This window comes from Mastomys coucha, unplaced genomic scaffold (genome assembly GCF_008632895.1).
Source record: "Mastomys coucha isolate ucsf_1 unplaced genomic scaffold, UCSF_Mcou_1 pScaffold14, whole genome shotgun sequence".
NCBI classification, from domain to species: Eukaryota; Metazoa; Chordata; class Mammalia; order Rodentia; family Muridae; genus Mastomys; species Mastomys coucha.
The window spans coordinates 117,700,956-117,713,328 of NW_022196896.1; the positions used below are offsets into that span (position 1 = coordinate 117,700,956).

General features: G+C 43.1%; 2 protein-coding genes across 3 annotated transcripts in view; both read right to left on the bottom strand.

The window, feature by feature from the left end:
- Per2 (period circadian regulator 2) overlaps positions 1–12,373 on the bottom strand; it is a 750,618-nt gene that overhangs the window by 655,824 nt on the left and 82,421 nt on the right. The window lies entirely within an intron of this gene.
- Hdac4 (histone deacetylase 4) overlaps positions 1–12,373 on the bottom strand; it is a 257,625-nt gene that overhangs the window by 130,235 nt on the left and 115,017 nt on the right. For both annotated transcript variants that reach the window (XM_031368438.1, XM_031368437.1), the window contains one exon: positions 1,315–1,386. In XM_031368438.1, coding sequence (XP_031224298.1) covers positions 1,315–1,386 — 72 coding nt within the window. The remainder of the gene's footprint in view (positions 1–1,314; positions 1,387–12,373) is intronic.

The following is a 12,373-nucleotide window of genomic DNA, read 5'->3' on the forward strand; positions in this document are numbered from 1 at the left end:
ACGGTCAGGAATACAGCACAACTAATAACTACAAAAAAACCAACCAACCAACCAAACAACCAAACAAACAACCAACCAAACAAACAAACAAAAAAACCACTTGAAATGTTTCTGTTCTATAGTATAAAAATGCAACATTAAAGATATTTCACATCAATTTTCAAGGTTTTTTAGCTCAATCTTCTTTGTTCTGTGAGGCAGGCGTTTGATACTTGGTTAAAGTATCTAAAAGAGGGTGAAAGCATACCCTCTATGTTAACGGCTTCCCAGACAACGCCAACACGTAGGCTCCATGAAATGTTCCCCACACCCTGTGGATACATGCTCCTCTCTGCCAGTGCACAGTGCTTCTCTATAGGCTTCCAACCATGCTGCACACACTCTGACCTTCAGTACTGTAACGGTGTGTGACACATGCTAGGAAATGAAGGGAGCTTGGCTTTATGGAGGTAGAAGAGGTGTGGTAACCCTTGTTGATACACCATGCTGGAGCAGAGAAACAAACCAAGGGTGACAGGCACAGCAAATACTGGTTCTGGAGCTGGCACATCACAAGGACATCCCACGCCATCTTCAGCTAGTCAGTGTGACATTAAGAGACGACATTTATCATGGAAGTACTAAGAAGCTGACACACATATCTGAGCTTAGTGAGAATTCTGCTGGGAAGCATTATCATTGTGTCTGAGGAACAAGAGAACAAAAGCCAGGTACTCAGTTCGCACAGCGACAGCAGCAGATGGGAGGCAGGCCAGGCCAGGCCAGAGCACTGCGAGCCACAATCCATCCTCACACTAGGCTCTCAAAGAGCAAGGTGCGCTTTTCATTGCAGAGAGATGAACACAAAGCCTACTTCTTAGAAACTATGCTTATTTATCATTTTATTCACAGTTCATCAGGGCATGTAAGAAACTCTTATCTCATTCCACACTGGGCAAGAACTAGGACACTATCTCCAAATGCCCAAACTATGGCGGGGTTAGACAAAATGACTTTAGCAAACTATACTTGAGGGAAAGGGAAAGCCAAAACTTCTCAAAACAGTCAAGACTTTAAAAGCTGGACACATCCATGAAACATTTAGTCCCCTGTTTCTACCTCTGCTCAGTGTCCTAGTGTAAAGCCAATGGTGTGGCGGGTGGGAAAGGAGAGGTGTCGCCCAGGCATCAAAGATACCTGAAATGCCATATGAGTATGCATCAAGTCCAAAGCATTTGGCTCTTAGCACACGGACTTCCACCTCCAGAGTGACCTGGGCCTCCTGCCATACTCCCCCAGTAAAGAAGGACTTCACAGCACAGCGTACTGACTTACCCGTGCTGGACATGTGGTTCACACGGGCAGGGTTCAGCAGCTCCACAGGCTGGTCTCGGCCAGAAAGTCCATCTGAGGAACAGAGGAGACACTGGCTTCAGAAACGGTGAGTTGAACAGTAAGTTTTCTGCAGGCGATGGTCCCCTCCTTTCAGAGGACAGTTTCAATTCCAGCACAGATTGTTTTTACTTGCCAGAAAAAATGAAAAGCTCTTTGTAGAATAATCAAAACAGCCCCCAGTTGAGATACGGTGAACTGGGATTCCTGCCTGAGGGCATCTGGTAGAGCTAGCCTGGCTCACACTTGTACTTGGCCCACAGAAGCGGGATTTTCTGCAGAGACCACAAGCATTAGGATCAAGAGTTCCCCTCTTCCAAGGTAACAATGAAGGGTCTGGACTTTGACAGAAAGAAAGAAAGCAGCTATGCGTGGCAGTCAGAAGGAAGCAGGGTGCTGGAGTACTCCAAGCAGCCCTGGGGAATGCCTTGCCAGTACCAGTGGACTTACAGATTACACAATCATTTCTTTGAAAGCCATTTTTAGATCATATTCAGGAAGCAATCGGCTGTTCTGACTTGAGGCAAGAATGAGACTAGAACCCACCGACCACCAATGCCTGGCACTGGATGGATAAAAAGACCTCCTGGTACCTCTACGTTTGCCAAACATGAAGGAAAGAAGACCCACAAAACTACACAGACCAGACCTTTCCTTTAAAATTATTATGTGATGAGTGGTATTAAATGTTCTGCAGTGACATGCATTCCACTGCAGACCTGCATCAGCAGCACCCAAGAGTCACACGTAAAGAGCACAGTAACTTCAAAGTAACTTGTAGTCACATAGTCCCCATGGACAGAATTCCAATGCACAACACATAGAGGTAATAGATCAGGCCAGGCCATACAGGGGAGTCAATCTGTGTAAGGAATTTCAATTCTGAAGACAGAGGCCTCACCCAGGAAATCCCAAACATATCCTTCCAAAGAAGAGAAACAGCAACATGCAGGCAGCTATCTGAATCACACAGGAGACAGAGAGGGACCAAACAAGGGTGTCAGACAGTTCCCTTCCCTCCAGTAACAAGCTTCATCCTAGTTCTAGCACCCTTAGCTTCATAGTGGTCAGAAGAAGCACACTGAGCTACCTGGGACACTGTGGCCCATGCTCCAGGGTTCAGAAGGAAGACAGAGAGGTCACTGCCACGCCTGATAGTCCCAAATAATCACCCTACCGCTTAGAGACCAAAGGCCTTCTCAGAGGCACCGCCACCCAAGATACCGACCACAGGTTGTAAAGCCAACAATAGTCTCCTCAAACTTATGTATGCTTAAAAAGAAACCTCAAGGGGCAGAAAACACTTCCCAAGCCTTTCCTTCCTGCATAGAAGTAAGTGTTGATTGTAGAGAGCAGGAAAGTGCTGCAAAGGGAGGACTGTGTGTGTGTGTGTGTGTGTGTGTACCTGCAAAGAAGTAAGTGTTGATTGTAGAGAGCAAGAAAGTGCTCCAAAGGGAGGACTGTGTGTGTGTGTACTCGAATACTGTACACATGCATACATACATACATACATACATACACACATTCATACATATGCACGCACGCACACACAGAAAGTTACAGCCTGCCTTGCTCTGAGGATCCCTCAGGATTCTTCCTGTTCCTGCTACCAGTGCATCAACAGAAGGACTCCACCAGTCTCCTCTATGTCACTTTACCCTTCCATCTGGGAAAAGGCCAGGTTTACTAGCTGACCGACCAGTTCAGAGCACTCCAACCCTGGCACGGTATGCCAGCAGGTGAGGGAGACTTTCTGAAGGACAGGCTTGAATTGATTGGTATCTTCCCTGAGCTCTGAGGGTCCAATGACTCTGGATGACACACAACAGTACCTGCTGCTGAAAGAGGCTTCCCACATTTCCAAGTGGCTGATGCACAGTGCAAGTTAGAGATACAGTCTGTTTTCATCATGTGTATGACCAAGTCTTGGCCCACACATGCAAGATCTCTTGGCTTTTTACAGGTGTATGTCACATAGCCTTCAGGGTAAATTCACAAAGCATACAAACTAGTTGTCTCACCTCAAGCAATAATACAGTGATGAGATAATATAGATTCCACCTAGAAGTCATAAGTTTTTGCTAGAACACCAGCTCTTTTTTTTTTTTTAGATATTTTCTTTATTTACATGTAAATTTCTCCTTTCCCAGTTTCCCCTCCAAAAAACAAAGAAACAAACAAAAACAACCAAAACAAACCCCTGTTGCCTCCCACTTCCCCATGCCTGCTACCTTGCCCTCTCCTACTTTCTGGCCCTGGCATTCCCCTACAGTGGGGCACAGAACCTTCACAGGGCCGAGCTCCTCTCTTCCTATTGATGATTGAATTTGCAATCCTCTACTATACACATGCTGCCTGAACAATCAGACCCCTTCACGTGCAGTCCTTGGTAGGTGGTTGAGACCCTGGGAGCTCTGAGGGTACTACTTAGTTCATATTGTTGTTCGTCCTAAGGGGCTGCAAACCCCTCAGCTCCATTGGTCATTTCTCCAACTCCTTCACTGGGGACCCTGTACTCAGTTCGATGGATGGCTGTGAGCCTCTACATCTGTGTTAGTCAGGTACTATCAGAGCCTCTCAGGAGGCTGGCTTGCCCTTCCTTCAGTCCCTGCTCCAAAGTTAATCTCTGTAACTCCTTCCGTGGGTATTTGGTTCCCCTTTTAAGAAGGAATGAAATGTCCACCTTTTGGTCTTCCTTCTTCTTGAGTTCCTTGTGGAATGTGGGTTGTTCTTCCTGTATTCCAAACTTCTGGGCTAATAACCACTTATCAGAGAGTGCATACCGTGTTTAGAACACCAGCTCTTCCACCAGCTGGGTGGTGGCCTCTGATTCAGCTCTGACACTATGTGCCTAGAGTTCACATTGACACTACCGTAGAGAATGGGGAAACTTCTAGTCTAAATTATTAAATAGCTTGTTCTAAAAAACAAACAACAACAATCCCTTACATCTTAAATTACATGTCATTCTGAATACAGTAACAACAACAAACCCTTACATCTTAAGTCACATTCTGAATACCAAATGAAAACTTGAGTTCTCCTGCCCAATCCTGACCAAGATGTGAGCCAAACTTTGCCCAGCATATTCACTCTGGGGATATGTCACCTACTCGTTACTCAGGAGCTGTTTCTATTACCAGACCAACTGCCATGGTACTGCCAAGCTTGCATCCAAGTAACTCTTGTTTTACTGAATAGCAGCCAGCCACAAAGCACAAGACAGTCACGTGAGCAATTCCGGCACACCAAGGGCAAGCCAAAAAAGCCCCTTGGTCCATCTTGCTATCATCCCAAGAGAGTTAAGTGGTACACAGGACAGAGTTTTAAAAAGTTCACAGAGAACTTACATAAGCACTTGGTTGTGTTTGCTCTAATTATTAGCTGTTATTCTCTTGATATACCTGATTTGTCAATTAAACTTTATTACTGATACATGTGCATAGGAAAAACAGCACATGGAGGAGTCGGCACCCTCTGTGGTTTCAGCTTTCACTGAGCTGAAACACAACCTCATGGATAAGGAATTAATTGTCATTGCACTGAAGTTTTTTTTAGTTTTGTTTATTGTTTTTGGGTTTTTTTTTTAACTTTTATTGCATTATGATGAGAAAAGTTATATGATTTCAATTTATCTAAATTTGTTAACATTTAAAAACATATTTTAAGTAAATAGAATTGCATCACATTCTTATTTCCCCTTTGTACCCGAACTCCTCCCAGGGACCCCCCATCAATACCTGCAATATCCTTTTTGTCATATTCTTTAAAATTTATAAAATGTTATAACAATAAAAATGAGTATTATAAAAGTTGATTGATATAAGACAACAATCAATTTAACAGTCTTATGCAGATGCTTGTCTACAGCAATACTGAAAATACATGTTTTTCTCAATATAAATTTTAAATAACTCAAAACATTAACTGTATATTTCAAAATAATATATCACTACTAGTATTTTCTTAAATGAACATAAATATATAAAGTCTTTTTGTTTGTTTTATATTTAGTAGGGCTAACCCCAAATAAGAACAATTTTTAGATATTGGATTTCATTGTAATAAGGCTGTACTTCAATGACCCTCACATCACCAAAGGATTTTACCTCCATCATAGCTAAGCTGAGAGCTGACAGTTCTGCTGTGCCAAGGAATGAACTGTAGGCACGATTTTTGGATACAGATTTCCTGCTATGGTCAAAGCTATTTGACTGAAGTGAGTGAATTTATTCTCAATCCACAGAGAACAAGTTACATTCATTTAAGAAATGGTGTGTGTATTAAGATGGTCTATCCAAAAAGTCATTCACCAACTATTTCAATGAACAATGGTTCTGCTTGGAGAATCGCACAGACATTAGGTGAGGGTAAGAATTTGGTTCATTGGCAGTGATAATTTGGAAAAGCATTCATCTCAGAGAAAGAGTAAAGTCCTATTCTTCAAACTTGATACAAGAGTTACAAACTTCAAGCAAAGCATTCAGTCTCACTCTTTCGTGTTCTCTTACAAGCCCCTTCCCAATCTAATTGTCTATGTTTCTTTTGGGTATATAAATATTTTTGAAATATGTAAGCTGTTCTGAAAACCATAGTATAGTGTAAAAACATGAAATAAACAATACTACTAATAGAGAGGCTAAGATAGGAGAAGCATGATTTCAAGACCCTTATGTTGTACACAGCAAGGCACTGTCACGAACAAACAAGCTGAAAGTGTATAAGGATTGTACAATATTGGACCTATTTCTCCAATTACCAAATTAGAGAGACCATTAGATGACAATCAACATATTTCTAATTCCTCATATTTTTAGATTTTAATCGATTAGGATATGTTGGTAATATTAATTTTCATATTAAGATATTAAGAAAAAGTAATTGTTACTTTCTGTTGTTTTTGTTGTAAGAGGTGGAATTAGATTTGTGTGGATTTGTTGAAAGATTACTTTCTTCTTCTAGAGTGTAGTTTTTTTCACCCCTTATGTTGATGTTTTCCATCTATTATCCTTTGTAGGGCTGGATTTGTGGAAAGATATTGTGTAAATTTTGTTCTGTCAAGGAATATCTTGTTTTCTCCATCTACGGTAACTGAAAGTTTTGCTGGGTATAGTAGCCTGGGCTGGCATTTGTGTTCTTGTAGGGTCTGTATGACATCTGCCCAGGATCTTCTAGCTTTCATAGTCTCTGGTGAGAAGTCTGGTGTAATTCTGATAAGCCTGCCTTTATATGTTGCTTGACCTTTTTCCTTTACTGCTTTTAAAATTCTTTCTTTGTTTGGTGCATTTGGTGTTTTTATTATTATGTGATGGGAGGAATTTCTTTTCTGGTCCAGTCTATTTGGAGTTCTGCAGGCTTCTTGTATGTTTATGGGCATCTCTTTCTTTAGGTTAGGGAAGTTTTCTTCTATAATTTTGCTGAAGATATTTACTAGCCCATTACCTTGGGAGTCTTCACTCTCTCCTATACCTATTATCCTTAGGTTTGGTCTTCTCATTGCATCCTGAATTTCCTGGGTGTTCTGGGTTAGGAGCTTTTTGCTTTTTGCATTTTCTTTGACTGTTTTGTCAATGTTTTCTATGATGTCTTCTGCCCCTGGGATTCTCTCTTCTATCTCTTGCATTCTGTTGGTGATGCTTGCATATATGGCTCCTGATTTCTTTCCTAGGTTTTCTATCTCCAGGGTTGCCTCTCTTTCCAGTTTCTTTTTGTTTCTATTTCCATTTTTAGATTCTGGATGGTTTTGCTCATTTCCTTCACCTGTTTGATTGTGTTTTCCTGTAGTTCTTTAAGGGATTTTTGTGTTTCCTCTTGAAGGGCTTCTAGCTGTTTACCTGTGTTCTCCTGTATTTCTTTGAGGGTGCTACTTATGTCTTTCTTAAAGTCCTGTATCATCATCATGAGAAGTGACTGTATATCTGAATCTTGCTTTTCCAGTGTGATGTTGTGTCCAGGACTTGCTATGGTGGAAGAATTGGGTTCTGATGATGCCAAGTAACCTTGGTTTGTGTTGCTTATATTCTTACACTTGCCTCCTGCCATCTGGTTATCTCTAGTGCTATCTGCCCTTGCTAAATCTGACTGGAGCCTGTCTTTCTGTGATCCTGGTTGTGTCAGAACTCCTCAGAGTCAAGCTATCTCTGTGATCCTGTGATCCTGTGATTCTGGGATCCTGTGATCCTGGGCTTCTTAGAACACCTGGGAATGAAGCTTCCTCTAGGTGTTTTGGGACTGGCAGCAGAGTTTATGCCCAAGGTCTTCTCAGGGCACCAGCCCAGACAGACTGGAAGGAACCTGAGCCACTAGGTTGGCAGAGTTCCTGTGTTCCTGGTCCTGCTGGTCCCAGTTACTCCTAGTGTTGGGACAGATGTCGTGTCCTCCTTACCTATGATCCTGGGCGTGTTAGAGAGCCTTGGAGTGGAGCTTCCTCTGGGTGTTGTGAGACTTTCTGTGGAGCTTGTGCCTAAGGTCTGCTCAGTGCACCAGTCAAGAGAGACTGGCTTGTTTTTGTTTTTTTTATTGAGGATACAAATGAACACCCATATGAAGAGATGCATGATGCCCAAAGTCCCCAGGTATAGAAGTCCCATCTCTATAGAATTGGGTTGATTGTGAAATTAGTCTTAACTGTCATCTTGAAAATCTACAATCACATGGACAGAATCTTAATGAGGAATTAACTTGATCCAGTTAGCCTGTAGGAATGTACATGAGGGACTGTTTTGACAGTTACTTGATGGAGGAAGACCCATCCTAAATGTAGGCATCAAGATTCATGGCTGGGCCCTAACTATTTAAAAGTGAAGAAAGCTAGCAGCAAGCAACAATGCATTCATTTCTCTCTGATCTGGACTGTGGATGTGTTGTGATTGGCTGTGACTTCTCCTCAGTGATGGAAGTATGAGCCAAATAGATCCTTTCTCCCAAGACTTGCTCTTAGTCCAGTTTATAATGGCAAGCAACAGAAATGAAACTGGAATAGCAATTATTCATCCTCTTCCTGGCAACAAGCTTAACATCAAAGTCAAGAGATTTTATGAGCCAATTTCTAGCCCTCCTGCCTCTTCCTTTACACTCTAGAACCCAACCCTAGAATCTCAAAGATTTTCCAGTGACCAGACTCTAAGTCAGACTCTAGCCTATACTGGATTTGAATGAAGAACAAAGACTTCCTACCACTCAGGAAATCACACAGAAGGCCATATCCTGTTCTTTTACTGGAGAGACTGTTGCATTCTAAAAATGGAATCCAAATCCCTTCACATCTCTGAGGACCAAGGTACCTGAACTCCAATCACTGATTCAGTACTACTATGATATGGCATGCCTGCCTCCCAGGTAAGAAGTGACTCGGAGAAGAGGATCATCTGCAAACACACATCATCTCCAGGGGGCTGAACCTCCCTGGGTCACTTGCAGAGCTCAGCTCAGGGTGGACTGGCTCTCCTCCTTTAGGTTCCTTCATGACCCTTCATTCAGCTGCTCACAGGAGGCCAACACTGCATCCCATGTGCTGCACATGGCATGAGGCACAATGCTTTGTTTCTTGGTTTTGTTTTGTTTTCTCATGAGAACAGCCAAGGGGTCTGACCAGCAGTCAGTAGAATGCTGTGTTGCAGCTGGCATCTCAGTGCTCAGCCAGCTTGCTGGTACTGTGTCTAGTATCACACTTTCCTGCCCACTGTAGCTCAGCACGTATTCAGCAAAGCAGGGCCCAACATTCCTCTCTAGAGTCAGCCAGAGCAATGATGGCCCCTGAACTATCACATTAACAGGAACCTGTATCTGAACACCTCCTTAGTCCCCTCAACGGCCCAGCACACAGAGCACAGATGCACCTGTGATTCTGTGAAGTCTCCCAGAGTTGCTTTAAAGTCTTCAGTGTCAAAACTCTTGAGCTACTTGGTCTTCTTCATAGGCGCCTTATATTTTCATTATAACATTTAAAAATATTAAAACATAAAAATATTTATGGTGTTTAGGTACTTTAACTATCTACTTTAGTTTGCTGATGCACATTGGCAATGGCCATCCTTGGCTCTCATTACTCTTCCCCTTCTACTTACCTGTCCAGTTTCTCTCCAGCTCTCCACACAGGAAGTAACAGTCTGGCTGGCATCCCTTCCCCAGGCATGTGCTACTTTCTCTTACAGTACTAGGCTGGGGCTATGAGCAAAAGGATAGTGATCAAAAACTCCTGCCTTGTCTCTAGTCTTCCAGGCAATGCTGTTTTGGCAAGAGCATGGCACCTGTGGTAGGTTTCTGACTAGTAACTTTTACCATGCTGTAGGATACCGGGTCGGTATCCTACACCATGCTAGTAAGGAAGCTGCCTAGTGTTTCTGGTTTGCCAAGACAGACCTCTAACTCGGCATGGTGGCTTAATATATTTAAATGTATCAATCGAGAGGCAGAGAAACTCATCTTTCCACCTGAACTTTGGTGAAATTCTTTTTCTCAACTGCAGCCAATATTGTTTCCCCAAGGAAAAAGACCTGGTCAAGTTGGACAAGTTTTGAGAAAGAGAAAAACAGCCAAAAGCTAGAGACAGTAAGAAGTAGTGAGACCTGAAACCCTCTCCACTCTGGAGCCAAACCTTGTAGACTCTTCTCAGGCTTAGAAGGCACACTTCTGCCCACTGACAAGAGTAAATTAATACACTAAAGCACTTGGTAGGGGACTGAAATGGGGAAAGCTGGGATGGTTATAATAATGAATGGTGTATTCCTTTTCTACTGGAGATGTTTTTAAATATATGGCTAAAAGGGAAGCTTATAGGTAAGGGGTAGACATGATAATACACAGCCTTCAAAATACCCAGTCTTCCTGGCCACTAAACATTTTAAAAACAACCTTGGTGGCCAAATTCTCTGTAAACTGTCCCCTCCTTTGAGTACCTACTTTAAGATAGTTTGTGTGGACAGTTGCTGATGAAACAGATTGTATCTCCTAAGGTTCCTCGAAGGCTTTCCTTGGTTCTGAAGGCCCTGTCAGGCCCTATCAGGTGATGCCCTGTCCTCATTCTCATGAGTAGACTTAAGAGGAAGACAGTGAGTAAGGCCTAGACAGTGAATTACTGGCTAGTCCTATCACATCATATCAAGAAAGTGTCTATAGCACAAACATGGTATGTCCACCCAAAATAAGGTTAAAAGCTGACTTCCCAGGTAACAGTGCTATGTGGCAGAAGGCACTGCTCTAGGGAAACGGGCTTCTTTCTCACGGGGCTGGATTAACCAGAGCACGCATGGTTGCTATAAAGATAGCCCAGCTCTCCTGCCATGCTTACACATCTAACTTCCACCATGTTACATAGAGCACCATACCTTTACCGGAGAATGGCTAGGTGCCAGCAACATGTTTCTGAGCTTTCATTGCCTTTTATTTAAATTAGCCAAGTTTGGAGTATTCTGTTACAACAACCGAAAATCAAGCTAACATAAAGTGGCAACTTCCTGTGTGAGTGCTGACTACCCATGTGACTGAGGTACATTTCACTGATGTTAAAATACGTCTTTGATTCCCTACTCATTCTGTTACGTCTAGGAAATGTCACTACTTATATAGGTCATACACGAAAAGATACATGCATTTTTCTTCCCCTGCCTGCATCTCAGATGATGTGAGTTGACAAGGAGTACCTCATAGGTAGAGGTAACAGGTACTGGGCCTAAGAAGTCAGGCACACAAGTACAAGTGCAGGGCCAGGTCAGATGTTGCCTATATGGCTTCAGGGGCTCAGGTAGTGACGGAGGACCTGGAGAGGTACCTACAGATATGGGTCCAGGTTGGGCTCTGCCATGTACATACAATCTTGGGCTCCAGAGCTATGTCTCATTTCTAAACAGGGTAATTACAGACCCCCTCAGAGATATAGGTGAAGACATTCCCTCTCTGCTCTCCTTGTTGCCCTGCCCGAATCTCTAGAGAGCTCAGCTCTTGCTACACACACAGGAAATGATCCCCTTCCTCTAAGATCTACCCTTGCTCCTGTTATTTGTTCCTGCTACCCGGATCTTTGTAAAAGGTTTGAAAGGATACTGCTACCCAGCCACAGTCTGACTTACTGCAAAGGGACAGCAGGAGGCACCCAATGTCACTTTACATCTGGAACCATGTGGCTCTGAGAGAAACTGCTAAACACCTGGGGTATGAGGCTGCAGGATATAGAACTGGGGTGTTGAACTAAAATCTGACTTGACAAGAAAGTGAAGGATTCCTGACTTAAGGATATTTGTGTTGTATGTGTGTCTTTTTAAACTGGATGATGGAAACATTAAAAACAAACAAACAAACAAACCAGGCTAGGACCAGCATGATGATTCAGTAGGTAAAGACACCTTCCCTTAAACCTGACAATTTGAGTTCAATCTGTGGGACCCACATGGTGTAAGGAGTCCTACAAAGCATCCTCTGGCACACACACACACACACACACACGCATGCATGCATGCAAAGTAAATATTTTAAAATGTAATAAAAAGAAATTAAATTTAGAAAACCTTAAGTCAGCTCTTACAGCCTAGGACAAAAAAATAGCAATCATGAAAACTGCTTTGTTGTATTGAACAAAGAAGGCACACGAATGGCTGCATGCCTGAACAGCAGTGAGAGGACACTCCTTCTCCTAGGAGTCTACCCATGAGAACAGCAGCCTGTGGCCTGAGGCTTCGCTCACCCAGCAGCTCAGTTTGCAGTCACAGACAGCTCTACTCCCTGTGTGTATTTAGCATGGCTTTACTGGATTTGTTTGGGTTCAGTGGCCAGCACACCATCCCTTTGGTCCATCATAAGGCCATTGTCCATGACCCATGTGAATCATTGGCTGGATGCTACTGGCACCATAATATGCCATTCAGCTAACTTATACAAGTCTGCCATGAATGGCTTGGAGATAGAGACGATCAGCTATCAGACTCCCCCGCCCCCGCCCCACACAGACCTACTACTCTCCTACATTGAGCACTCCCAGCCCCCATGTCCCTTTATTCCACAACCCCTT